General features: G+C 46.4%; 3 protein-coding genes and 1 non-coding gene across 4 annotated transcripts; 1 reads left to right on the top strand and 3 right to left on the bottom strand.

Annotated features, from left to right (window-relative positions):
• Positions 1-1,999: 1,999 nt before the first annotated feature.
• Positions 2,000-2,275, bottom strand: SMAC4_13686 (uncharacterized protein; the record flags this gene model as incomplete). The annotated part of the gene is made up of 1 exon (XM_066091543.1): positions 2,000-2,275. One exon carries the CDS (start codon positions 2,273-2,275, stop codon positions 2,000-2,002), a length of 276 nt encoding a protein of 91 aa, XP_065946961.1.
• A 2,439-nt stretch (positions 2,276-4,714) lies between these two features.
• Positions 4,715-4,804, top strand: SMAC4_13685. The gene is given in 2 exon segments: positions 4,715-4,750; positions 4,769-4,804. It is a non-coding gene; the product is annotated as a tRNA-Pro (tRNA).
• Positions 4,805-5,895: 1,091 nt separating this feature from the next.
• Positions 5,896-7,258, bottom strand: SMAC4_13684 (uncharacterized protein). The gene has a single exon (XM_066091542.1). It carries the CDS (start codon positions 6,966-6,968, stop codon positions 6,396-6,398), a length of 573 nt encoding a protein of 190 aa, XP_065946960.1. The 5' UTR covers positions 6,969-7,258; the 3' UTR covers positions 5,896-6,395.
• A 2,918-nt stretch (positions 7,259-10,176) lies between these two features.
• Positions 10,177-11,013, bottom strand: SMAC4_13683 (uncharacterized protein; the record flags this gene model as incomplete). The annotated part of the gene is made up of 1 exon (XM_066091541.1): positions 10,177-11,013. The coding sequence occupies one exon, from the start codon at positions 11,011-11,013 to the stop codon at positions 10,177-10,179; it is 837 nt and encodes a 278-aa protein (XP_065946959.1).
• Between the last annotated feature and the right edge of the window lie 334 nt (positions 11,014-11,347).

Genomic DNA, 11,347 nt, shown 5'->3' with positions numbered 1-11,347 from the left:
AATTATATTTTTGGTTCTTGCGCCTATTTTAAATGAATATGTTATATTATTCAAAATATTTCAGAATTCGCTTCCATTGTGCTCATAACGGCCACAGTATTAGTTTCATTAGCAAAGCTAATTATAATTATATTACGAATCATCATGAATCTATAATATAAAAATGTAATAAAAAGAATGAAAAGATGGGGAAAAGGAGGGGACCTTGGAATATTCTTATTATAATATCATACAGTATTGAAATTTCGTTACTAAAACAAAGTAATATTTAATACCTGTTAACCAACTTATCCGTTCAGAATAATGTATATATTATATATATTGTCTTATCACGCTAAGCTATTTACATAGTCTACCTAGTGGGTATGCAGTACTGCTTCCGTTCTACCGTAACCGGATGAAAACCCTCCGCTTCTCTATTACAACGTCGCCGTGTCAACGCCGTGCCTTCGATGTTTATCTTCCTCTCGGTATGACCTCACCATCATTCCCGAGGCCCGATCTTTGATTCCGCTGCATGGTCCCCCGACCGTACTCCCGCTCTTCAGAATGAAAGATCCATCTGAATTCCCTAGTAGCTCTTCTGCTTCCTTCGCTTGTTCAATCTTCACTGCCAGCTTGTACTCCTGCAGTCGTCCCAGTCGCAAAGCCCAGCGAAGGATTCGTTCCGCCCCCGCCCCTGTCTCGAATTCGTCGTAGAGTTGTTCGATGTTTGTCGGCCACGTTAGGTCTCCCCCATTTAGATTAATGGTTGATTTAAGAGTGGCATTTCCTATAGAGTATAGATAAATTATTTGTAATTTATTCTGTTAAATACACTTTAAAATTAACAACATGAAGAATGCTATAACTTTCAATTTCTCAATAATATAAACGGTATTAATAACTACTTTAATTATAAATTCTAAAGAATATTTCTGCTAGGTTCCTATCTAGCCTTCGGGGTGTAAATTATATTCTTCTGCCGCTTCTATGAATCCTTTAGTTATTGAACCTTCGAAAATCTTTTCAACGTTATTTAAAAGTAAAATCCCCTTCTATACGCTTGCTAATTTCTACTAAGCGACTATCTTTCCGAGCTTCTTTTTAAGAATAATAACTTTAACTATCTTAAACTATTTAAAGAAGTATTCGAATTAGAGGTTTGCTATAGCGAGGGTTGCTATTGTTTATTAGAATAGTTCGCTATATACTTTTCGAAATCTGTTCGAACATTAATTTAGTTTTAGAACTTTGTTCGGCGCTATTTTCGAAAAAATATCTATTATATTCTCCTTCGTAATTTTTTCATAAGTAGTAATTGTCGGTCCGTTATTTAGTAGTTTGATTTGGTTTGGTAAACAATTTATGAAGATGTTCACTGTTAGAAAAGAGCAGTTTGCAAAGATATTCGTTTTATTTTAGTAATTGTTAACTTTTTGGGTATTCTTTTACTCCGCTTTAAAGTAGGAAATTTAGGGGGTTTTACTAAGTGTCACAGCGAATAGAGGGAAGGAAGGTTGTGGTGGAGCCTGTCCCACCCCTGCCATTTACTGGCCTTGTTATGTGGGTCCATGAGCTCACACCACCATTGTATTTAGCCCTCCACATTTCTTTTCCTTTCTTGTCTCCTGAGCTTAACACAATCAACACACTTCTTGTGCCCACGAGTCCAAGAAGGAATGCGACAAAGCGACAATGACCCTACTATTGAATGAAGATGAGGAAAAAGAAGAACTAGAATACAAAGAATCGCTGCGGCGCAAGGGACATACTGTGCACTGCCAAGAACCATGCAGCCATAAGAGCAATGCTGACCAGCGGTTGAGCCGCGCCGTCACATCAACCCCCCCCCCCCTCTTTCAAAAAAAAGACTCGCTTCGAGTCTACCACAAAAAAAAAAAAAAAAAGAATTCTGGTGCGCGCACACCGACTCGAACCGACGACCTCTCATCAATAAACGACTATAACACCAAGCCCACTTCCTCCGCGCCCGTGGCGATCTTCATCTCACTCCTTGTTATGCCGGGCTATCGTCATCGTCGTCGTCCTCCAAGAACTTGTCTTCCGCTGCCGCCTGAAGCCATGCCTGTAATCTTACCGGCGGTCCCGGAGCTGTTGGGTTGTCGTCGTGGAACTCCTTAATCCTCGTAGCCGCATTCTTGAAATCTCGTGCAGGCCACCATGTCGGGTCAGGGTCCCAGCCCCGCCATTGCACCTGGTACTCGAGCTTGCCGTAGTGGACGCGTGACGCGACAACATGGTCCACCTCCCATTCCTCGTTGTCGTTGATCATTTCGCCTTCAGGGGATTCGGCAGCCTGGCCTGGCAAAGGGTTGTTTGGGTAACGGCGTAAGCGGTCCGGTGAGAACTGGTTTGCCACCTTCTAGTTGGGGGGAAGGTCCAACTTGTAAGCGTGTCCTACTTTCTCAATGATCCGAAAGACTTTTCTAGTCCGAGGGAAGTCCAATTTGTCGCCAGGCCTTCCGTCGGTAGACCGATTCTTCTTAATGATGGAAACCCCATCACCTACATTGAAGTCCGGAACCCGCTGATGCTTGTTCGCTTGTATCGCTTGTTTGCACTGTGCTTGGATAATGGCGGCACGGGCTTGTTCAATATAACCCTGTACCTTAAGGGCTGAGTCCCTGGCTTTCTGACACGACAGTTGTTCCGCCGTAGGGAGGTCCTCTAAGGGTGTAAAAGTCTTCCATTCTGCAAAGGCGGACATGGGAAATTTGAACATAACTCCATCGGGTTGCAGGCCTGTAATTTCGTGGTATAAGCCATTCTGTGCATAGTCCAGAGCCCTGTAGTAGTGTGAATCCGGAGTCCTGCTCTGTAGCCTTGTGGCAGTAGCCCTCAAGGGCTGGGTCTTCCTTGTTAGCCTTCAGTAAACCTGTAACCAACTCGTAGCCTGTCCCCGCCAAACGTGTGTCGTCGTCATTCGCCGGATCCAGTGTGCAGACGCGGGGCAGCGCACCTCCCCCCCCCCCCCCCCCCCCTGGGCGCTTCGAGGGGTTTGAAAAGGCGCATATGACGCTGCAAGTGGAAACACACAGAAAGAATTAGGGTTTTTCCAGCCCACGGCCACGCGAGCGCCTGACCTAAGAGGCTTTTTCCCCGCACTTATGTACCTATGCCCAGCCGCCGTCGCGGGCACGACTCATTATCTAGTATTGGTAGAACGTAGTCGAAAAGTTCATTCATTCATTCATTCATTCATACCTTGCAGAACCCCTACAATTTCCTACTTAGAAATTTAAAATTTGTAACTTCTATTCCTTACTAATACACAATGCAGGTTTTCCTTTATCTTGATAATATACGTCATAATATTTACAACTTTGTAGCCGATAAATATTCCCGTTTAAATTCCTAGCCGGCTGTTGGATTGCTAGAATATTTTAAGTTTCCGCTTATTCGAATAACAACTTGTGACGAACGACTGTCTGATCTGCCTAACTGGGACAGCTGAAGGTAGATAACTATCAGTAGACGTTTGGTAAAGGCAAAAGGTTCACAACAAGTATAGTAGCGTTTCAATAGTGTCGGTGATAATGATCAATTGACTACTGTCGAACTATCTGAGAACTAGGTTCTCCAGTCGTCCCTTTATACTCCTCGCCCTACTGCGAGATATCTGTCTCCGGATGTTCACTTAGACGTGCACCTCTAGTATGTGGTGATGGGCTCGCGGGCTCACTTCGTGAACCTTTCCGTCCTTGGGATTGCACAGTCTAGCCCTTCAGGGTTAGTTGTGCTACCAGCACCTTGGTTGGCCGGTGTGTTCTCTCAAGTTCGTAACACAACTTCCTTCTATTATACAATTTCCTTACAATCTGATAAAGTATTTTTAACTGGACTTTTAGTTAATTTCAAAAAAGGTTCCTTCCGTTATAGTTTAAATTGAAGCAAGTCGTCGAAAGCTATTTAGTATCACTATTCGGTTAAGTGGGGTAATTTATTTAGTACCACATTTATCATTATTTTAGTAGTGAATATACCAATTTATCGATCCTACGTCTTTTGGGCGGTTATTATGAAGTACTTTCCTAAGCCTTCCCCGCTTTGATTAATTCTTCCTCTTTAGTTTTTGGCTGCGTTTCTACGGGCGGTAGTTAGCGCATCGTTTAGGAGGATATCCTTTTCTACCGGAAGTTCCAACTCTCTCCCGAAAATATTTTCTTGGCACCCACGGTTAGTCGTTGTTAGTAGCCGTGCCAGAATTACCCTGTTTCTAATGCAATAGATATTGGTGGCCTAACCCACTACTTTTCTATCATTTCGAACTCGGAAAGATACATTCGAAACGACAACCACGACCACGACGGCGGCCTTTGGAGAGTTCACCGCCGTCTCGCCCTCAGCCATAGCTTTTGAAACCGAGCTCTTCAAAAGCACCTTGAGAAGAAAGAGCGCCGGAGAGACGACGGCTCCTCAGGGGGCGAGAAACAACCACTCTTCAAAAACCTCCCCCTTAGAACGACGCGTGAATATATATACGCGCTATAAGCTCTATTAGGGTTAACTGGAGTTGTAGGGCGTGCCGCAAAGGCAGCGCGCCACCACGTGACTCAATCTGTGCACCTTCCTGGGTAGTTATGGTTCTGGGCCATGACAACTATAAAAGTTTTCCTAACAACCGGTAGGTAAGGACCCGTAGTTGCAGAAACAGGATAATATGTAGCTGTTGATAGATTTAAAGTCTAAGCCCGGCGTCAGTAATAAATACGGGCCGCTGGTCTAGTGGTATGATTCTCGCTTAGGGTTCAATCCTGAGCATCGTTGCGAGAGGTCCCGGGTTCAATCCCCGGGTGGCCCCATCCTTTTTTCCATTTTTTCCCCATCATTCCGCACGTTTTTTTCCCTGTTAATTTTTTTTGGCTCACCATGCTTTGAATCGATTGCCCAGTTTTATAACTGAAGACAGCCTCTGGTTCGCTTGACTACTTAATCTAATCTTAACGAGTACTTGCTCCTGGGAACGAACCCGTAACAACACTTATATATTAGTTTAAGTACCCACCTTTTATAAAAAGAGTGATCTGCTTCGCTGATAATTACCCCCCCTACATTTACACGAACTCAACTCTCCCCTGAAAATATCTTTCTTGGCACCCTCTGTTAGTCGGTTGTTGGAGGCCAGGCCAAAATTACACTGTTTTTGGTGCAATGGGTGCCTTAGGGCTATCAGTGGCCTAACTCACCACTTTTTCATCGTTTTGAATTCGGGAAGATACAATTCGAACGACAGCAACAACAACTACGACGGCGGCCTTTGGAGAGTTCACCGCCGTCTCGTCCCTCACAGCTGATAGCTTTTGAAACCAAGCTCTTCAAAAGTACTTCGAAAATGAAAGAGCGCCGGAGAGATGACAGCTCGTCGGGGGGGCGAGCGACAACCACTCTTCGAAACCTCCCCCTTAGAACGCCGCTTGCTGGACCCAAAACGGCTGGGCTGCATTCTAATTAAAATTTTCTTTTCGATCCATTTTCATTTCAACATCGGAAAGGAAAGGACGGCGATCTCCTTGGACAACATACCCTTTTGGAACCTCGCAATGCCGAGGACAGGAATAGGAAAATGAAGGCTTTTGGGGCCTAGGGGTTTTTGAAACCGCACAGAAGTTAGGGATTTTCCAGCGCACGGCCACGCTAGGGTCCGACCTAGCTGACCTATGAGGCTTTTTCCCGTTTTATGTACCTATGCCATGCCGCCGTCGCAGACACGACTTATTATCTAGTATTGGTAGGCCGTAGTCAAAAAATTCAATCATGCAATCATCATACTATAAAAATACCTAAAACACCATAGAAGATAATCGCAACCATAACAAAGAGGTCTTGGGTTCGTGGGCACAAGAAGTGTGTTGATTGTGCTAAACTCGGAAGACAAGAAAGGAAAAGAAAATGTGAAGGGCTACAAAATACATTGTGGTGCGGGCTGGTGGACCCACATGACAATGTCAGTGAATGGAGGTGGGACAGACCCCACCACAACACGCCCCCGTAGCCCGAAACGCCTCCCAGATGCTCATCACAATGTAAACAAACAAATCCCATGGTGTTGAGTAATCTCAACCCATCAATACTCAGCTCAGGCCCATGGTCCCTCTCTTGCTTCCAATCCCAGCATTTTGACAAAACGTGCGTGCTTGTCCGCCTTCAGCGGTTTTGTCAAACCGTCGGCAATCATGTCCTCTCCCATGACATGAATAAGATCAAATTCCTTCTCCTCGACATTCTCAATGATTCATTTAAACCGTATATCCATGCAACGGTTTCTTCCCGGCACTTTGCGATTCAAGACCCTGTCCCTCGCATTTTTGCTGTCCGTATACAGGACCTTCAGTGTTGGTTGAAAATGGCCCAGCTCTTCCATCATTCATTCATTCATTCATTCATTCATTCATTCATTCATTCATACGTGAAATCCATTGGATGGACTTCGCTGCTGGAACCAGGTTATGACGCGTGAGAGGATCCTCTGCATATGAAGCATCTGCAAATACCCTTATATTTAGGTTCCTTAGTGACAGCTTTCCTCCCAAGACGATGCCTATGTCTGGATATTTTATCAGATATAGAAACAGGTGTTTCATCACCGTAACCGAACCCGTTGTTGGTTTAGCATTTGCCTCACACAGCTTGTTGATGGTGAACGTAATGTCTGGTTGTGTACCCATCGATAGGTAGTTGAGGCTGCCGGTCTTCTTGATGTATGACTTTTGTTCCAGAACCTCATCTCCCGTCTTGTGGTCACCAACCTTCACATCCGCAGGCCGTGGAGTATTGACTCCAAACAGGTCTTGATAGCCAAACTTGTTGATCAGGGATCGAGTATATCGTTCTTGAGAGACGAAAACCGTCCTGTCTTGTCTGTTCCTCACGATATCGAAATCCAGGAATGTCTTCACCTCTCCCAGGTGTTTGAGTTTGAAATAATTCAGGAGTTGATCCCTCATGCCGAAGATAAACTTGTTCATTGGTGCAGCAATGAGAAAGTCGTCAACGTACAAAACCAGTAATGCTCCCAGTTTGGTGTTGCTGAACAGGCAGGTGTCTTCTGTGACCGGTTCGAAACCCAGGCTTTTCAAGATGGGTAGCAACGTCTGAAACCAATATAACGGGCTACTCTTCAGGCCGTAAAGTGCTCTCTTCAGTAGGCATACGAGTCTGCTGATCCCTCGCGGTCCTTCTTCTCATCAGGGATTAGGGCATTCAGAAATGCAGTGTTGAAGTCGAACTGGTGGCACTTGAGATTCATAACGGCCATAATTGCCAAGAAGAGTTTTACGCTCGCTGCGTTGGCCACAGCCGCGTAGACATCCTCAGTATCCCAAGAGCCTTGCTCGTAGTTGCCACAGGCTACCCATCGCGCTCTTGGATCTTTCGTTTTGAGCTCGAAGTTGTCTTTCTCGTCATATACCCATTTGCCAGGCAGCACCTCCATGCCCTGTTGGAATGGAACCAAGTCGTAAACTCCTCTCTCTTCTAGGGTATTCATCTGCTTCTTCATAGCTGGCTTCCACTATTCCTCGAAGTTCTTCAGTTTCTTGGCTTGTCGGTAGTTCTTTAGGACAGAGGAGTTGCCCGTTTCCATATCGTGCATGACTTTGATTGATGTTAAGCACAACAGCTCCACGCCTTGCTCTGTCATCCCCCTCTGGCAGACCATGGTAAAATATAGGTGCCTCGATATCCACTTCCTGATTGTTGCTGTCCACAACCTTCTGCTTTCCACTTAGTGTACCCAGTGCTGGCGCTGCTTGTCGTCTAGGACGTCCTGAAGTTGTTGTCCGCAACACCGCAGTCTCTGCCCCTGCAGATGCCCCCTCCGCTCCCGAAGATGCTTGCTGTCGCTCCATTGTCTGTTTGTCAGGTTCCGTTGTTGAGTTCCCCGGTGGCACCTTCGGTTTGGGTAGTTTGGAAGGAGTATCTTGTAGAGAGGGTCTGGCGATGATTGCATTCGGTTTCTGGTTGGTGGGATAGGCTCTTCTTCATCCAGATCGTGAGGATTAACAAATGGAGATCTGTCAAATGGTTCGAATTCGTCCTCGTCATCCTCGTCGTCAACAAACGATTGGAACTCTTGATTATCTTCATCCTGCTCAATCGAATCGACGACATCCTCAGTGGAGGTCTGAGGCGTCGCTCTCCATGAGACTCGTAGCTGCGTTCTTTGTTGGGTATCTGGATTCCGCTGTCTCAGGGGTTTTTCCTGGTCAGAATGGGGGTTGTTGGAGTGTTGTCGGTGGCATAGGTGTCGATATTGGGCCTAGGGAATTGTCTATCGGTCCTACACGTTGCTCCTCCGGTCGTAGAGATTGTCTTGTCGGACCTAGAGGTTGTCTCATCGGTCCTGAGTCTGGGCTCTGTGGTCCTGAGACGATTGTTGTCGCTGTTGGCATCGGGGATAATGAACTGTCACGCTGCAGTGGCGATGCTGGGGATTGTGTTGATTCCGGGACCGGTGCTGGTGTTACGCTGGGTGATGGCGTGGGAAGAGCTGGATTGTTCAAACTCGTTGGTTTTATACCCATTACTGAGTCAATCATTGGTTTTTCTGGCGCCTTCTGCTTGTCATTCTCTTTGGTACTGCCTATTAATTCCAACGGTTTTGGTCTGTTTACCGTGATCCAGACTTCTTTCTTGCTTTCAAGCACCCTGTCCACCTCCTCAATGGACTGATCAGAGAATATAACAGCATGATCCAGTGCCTGTTCCTCTGGCAACTGGTTCTCGTCAGGCCCCAGAAACCTAACCGCGCTGGCTTTGATTAGTTGCTTATGTTCTGGGTCCCAGATATGAAAGATCCTTCAGTTCAAATCAGCATATCCAACCAAGTGTCCCCTCCTTGAATGCGCGGCAAACTTGTCCCCTTGCACTCGCCTCTCCTTCTTGATGTGGCAATAAGCTGTGCAATAATACGTTCTCAAGTGCTTAATGTTCGGTTTGGGGTTCGGAATACCAGCAGCTCTGCTGAGGACTTCGTGTGGGCTAATCAATGTACTCATCGTTAGCCTTTGTTGGTAGAAGGTTCATCACCTTAACCACGGAGTCAACGACCAAAGGCCATAACTCGATGGGGATATTGTGTTCCAAAATCGTGGCTCTCAACTCTCCATCATTGCTCTGCCAGCTCTTTCCGGGGCGCCGTTTATCCACGGGGTATGAGCTGGCGTCTTTATAATCTCAATGCCTTCTTAACGTCCCCAAGCAACCACTTTATCGTTCTGGTAATCCTTGGATCCAAATCCAAACTCCGTACCTCCATCTAGGCCCAGAACCTTAAGCTGTAGGCCTGTCTGAAGCTCAACCCACCTCCTTCATTCCTTTATAGCCACAAATCCATCGCTCTTTTGCCGTATTATTTTGACCTAATGAAAACCTGAAACCATGCAGACGAAATGTACCACATGTCGACAACCCAAATGACCAGCCACGTTGTGACTCCATGTATCAATTCCCACGAACTCCAGTGGTTTGGTGGCCACTGGGTTAGAGACTTTGTGAATGATATCAGTTGGTTTGCTCCGGAAGCATTCGTCGCATTCAGTCTTCCCAGCATTTGCCAGCTTTATGCCCGCATCTTTACAGGCTTCAAAACCTGCTCCTTGCCTGCGTGCATGAGTCTTCGATGCATTGTCTCGTAATTAATCGTGGCCATCAGTGCCAATCTGGGTGCTTGGTTCTGGTATTTCTCGTCGATATCTCGCGGTGCTATCGTTGGGAGGACTGGTAGATTTGTGACCCAGTCGCATTGGATCTCCTCTCCCACGAACTTTCCTTTATTAAATGTGATCCTGTTTATCTCTATTGACTAAACCATGCCGCTATCCAGTAACCCAGTCTTCGTCAACAGATTAACTGGTATTGAGGGAGAAAGTATGACATCTCTGATCTCGACCAGTATCCTTTTGCCTGATTTGGTAGGGAGACTCAACTCCACCACCCCCATATGATATGATCTGGTCCTTTCACCGTTACTGACTTGATGGGTAACCGGTCTGGGTAGGGGTTGTAATTCTGTAAACCATTTGACGTCGTTGAAAATATTCGAACCGCATCCACTGTCGTATAGTACCATGTCTTGTGTTACGGTCATTGCCTCGGGGGCTTGTTAGACGTTGACAAAATTATATTGAACACTATCTGTCTGATCAACAACCGGTTCTACATCCGTCAGGAGCACTAGTGAAAATCCTCCTCCTCCCAATCATCATCAAATGACAAACCTCCAAGGCCGAACAGCAAGTTGGAGTTGATGGCAGACGACGCAGTCAAAGCCGTGGGAGGATTGTTGATGTTGCTGTTGTTTCCCGCAACGGCGGCCGTGGTGCCGCCCGTATTCTTGTTGAGATAACCCATCGCATTCTTCTTGTTGATCCAGGTATCAGGTGCCTTGTCGGGGTCGCACCACCAGCAGTCAGGGGTGCCTGGAACGCGATGATGGCCACAAGAGAAATGCTTCAAACCCTTGTAGACCTTCTTGCCGCAGACGTTACAGGCAACACGCTCATCTCCGTTGCTCTCAGTCTTGATCTCTTTAGTCTCCTTGGTCTTGACCTCCACCTTCACGGCAACCATGTTGGTGTAGTTTTTCTGAGTGTTGGCCAATGTAGAGAGTCTGGCCAAAAAGGACACGGTTGTCAATTCATTCTTGTTCATATCCGCAGCCCACAACATGGCTTCATGGGGAAAAGAGCGCTTAACAGCGTTGAAGAGGTTGGTAAGCTCAACCTCGTTGTTGATGATGTAGCCAACGTCCTTGACACGCTTGCGCAAAGTCTGCCAGCGCATGTGGAAGGCCTCCAAGTTAGTGAAAGAGGAACACTTAATGGTTTGATACTCGTCGAGGACATCGCTCTTGGCCTCGTTGGTGACGCTGGAGATACTGTTCCTAATGAAGTTGAACAAATACTTCGGATCGTCGTTGTCTTCGTCCCAGCCGTTGATAGACAAAACGGACTGGACTTTCTCATCGCGAATGGTGGAATGAATAATGGCCATGGCCTTGGCGCGGTCCATGTGCCACTGATGAACGCGCTTCTCGTCCTCATCTTTAGTTTTGCCATTGACCTTGGGCTCGGGAATAGTTTTGGTCACATAGAGCTTGAGTCCCTGGGAGGCGAGCTCAACCTTGAGGGCGCAGGCTCAGGCATCAAGGTTGCTCTCACCCTTAAAGGGGAATTAAGGTGGCGGCGTTGAAAGACATCTTGTCGGGATCTCTGTTGTTGTAAAATAGAAAGCTTGTCGCGGGGTCTTGAATGTTCTAATCTTCGTGGGTGAAATGTCTCGTCTTGTGTTCTTGTCGCTTGGCAATCTTGTCTCGATCTTGGTGCTTAAATGCGACACGCACTCG

The sequence above is a fragment of the Sordaria macrospora genome, chromosome 4, assembly GCF_033870435.1.
Source record: "Sordaria macrospora chromosome 4, complete sequence".
NCBI lineage: Eukaryota > Fungi > Ascomycota > Sordariomycetes > Sordariales > Sordariaceae > Sordaria > Sordaria macrospora.
Note: the sequence above shows the minus strand (reverse complement) of the source record. Positions and strands in the feature narration are given on the sequence as shown.

Excerpts from the sequence above, each read along its gene's own strand:
- SMAC4_13684 (XM_066091542.1), bottom strand. The coding sequence starts at position 6,968 with ATGAACAAGTTTATCTTCGGCATGAGGGATCAACTCCTGAATTATTTC.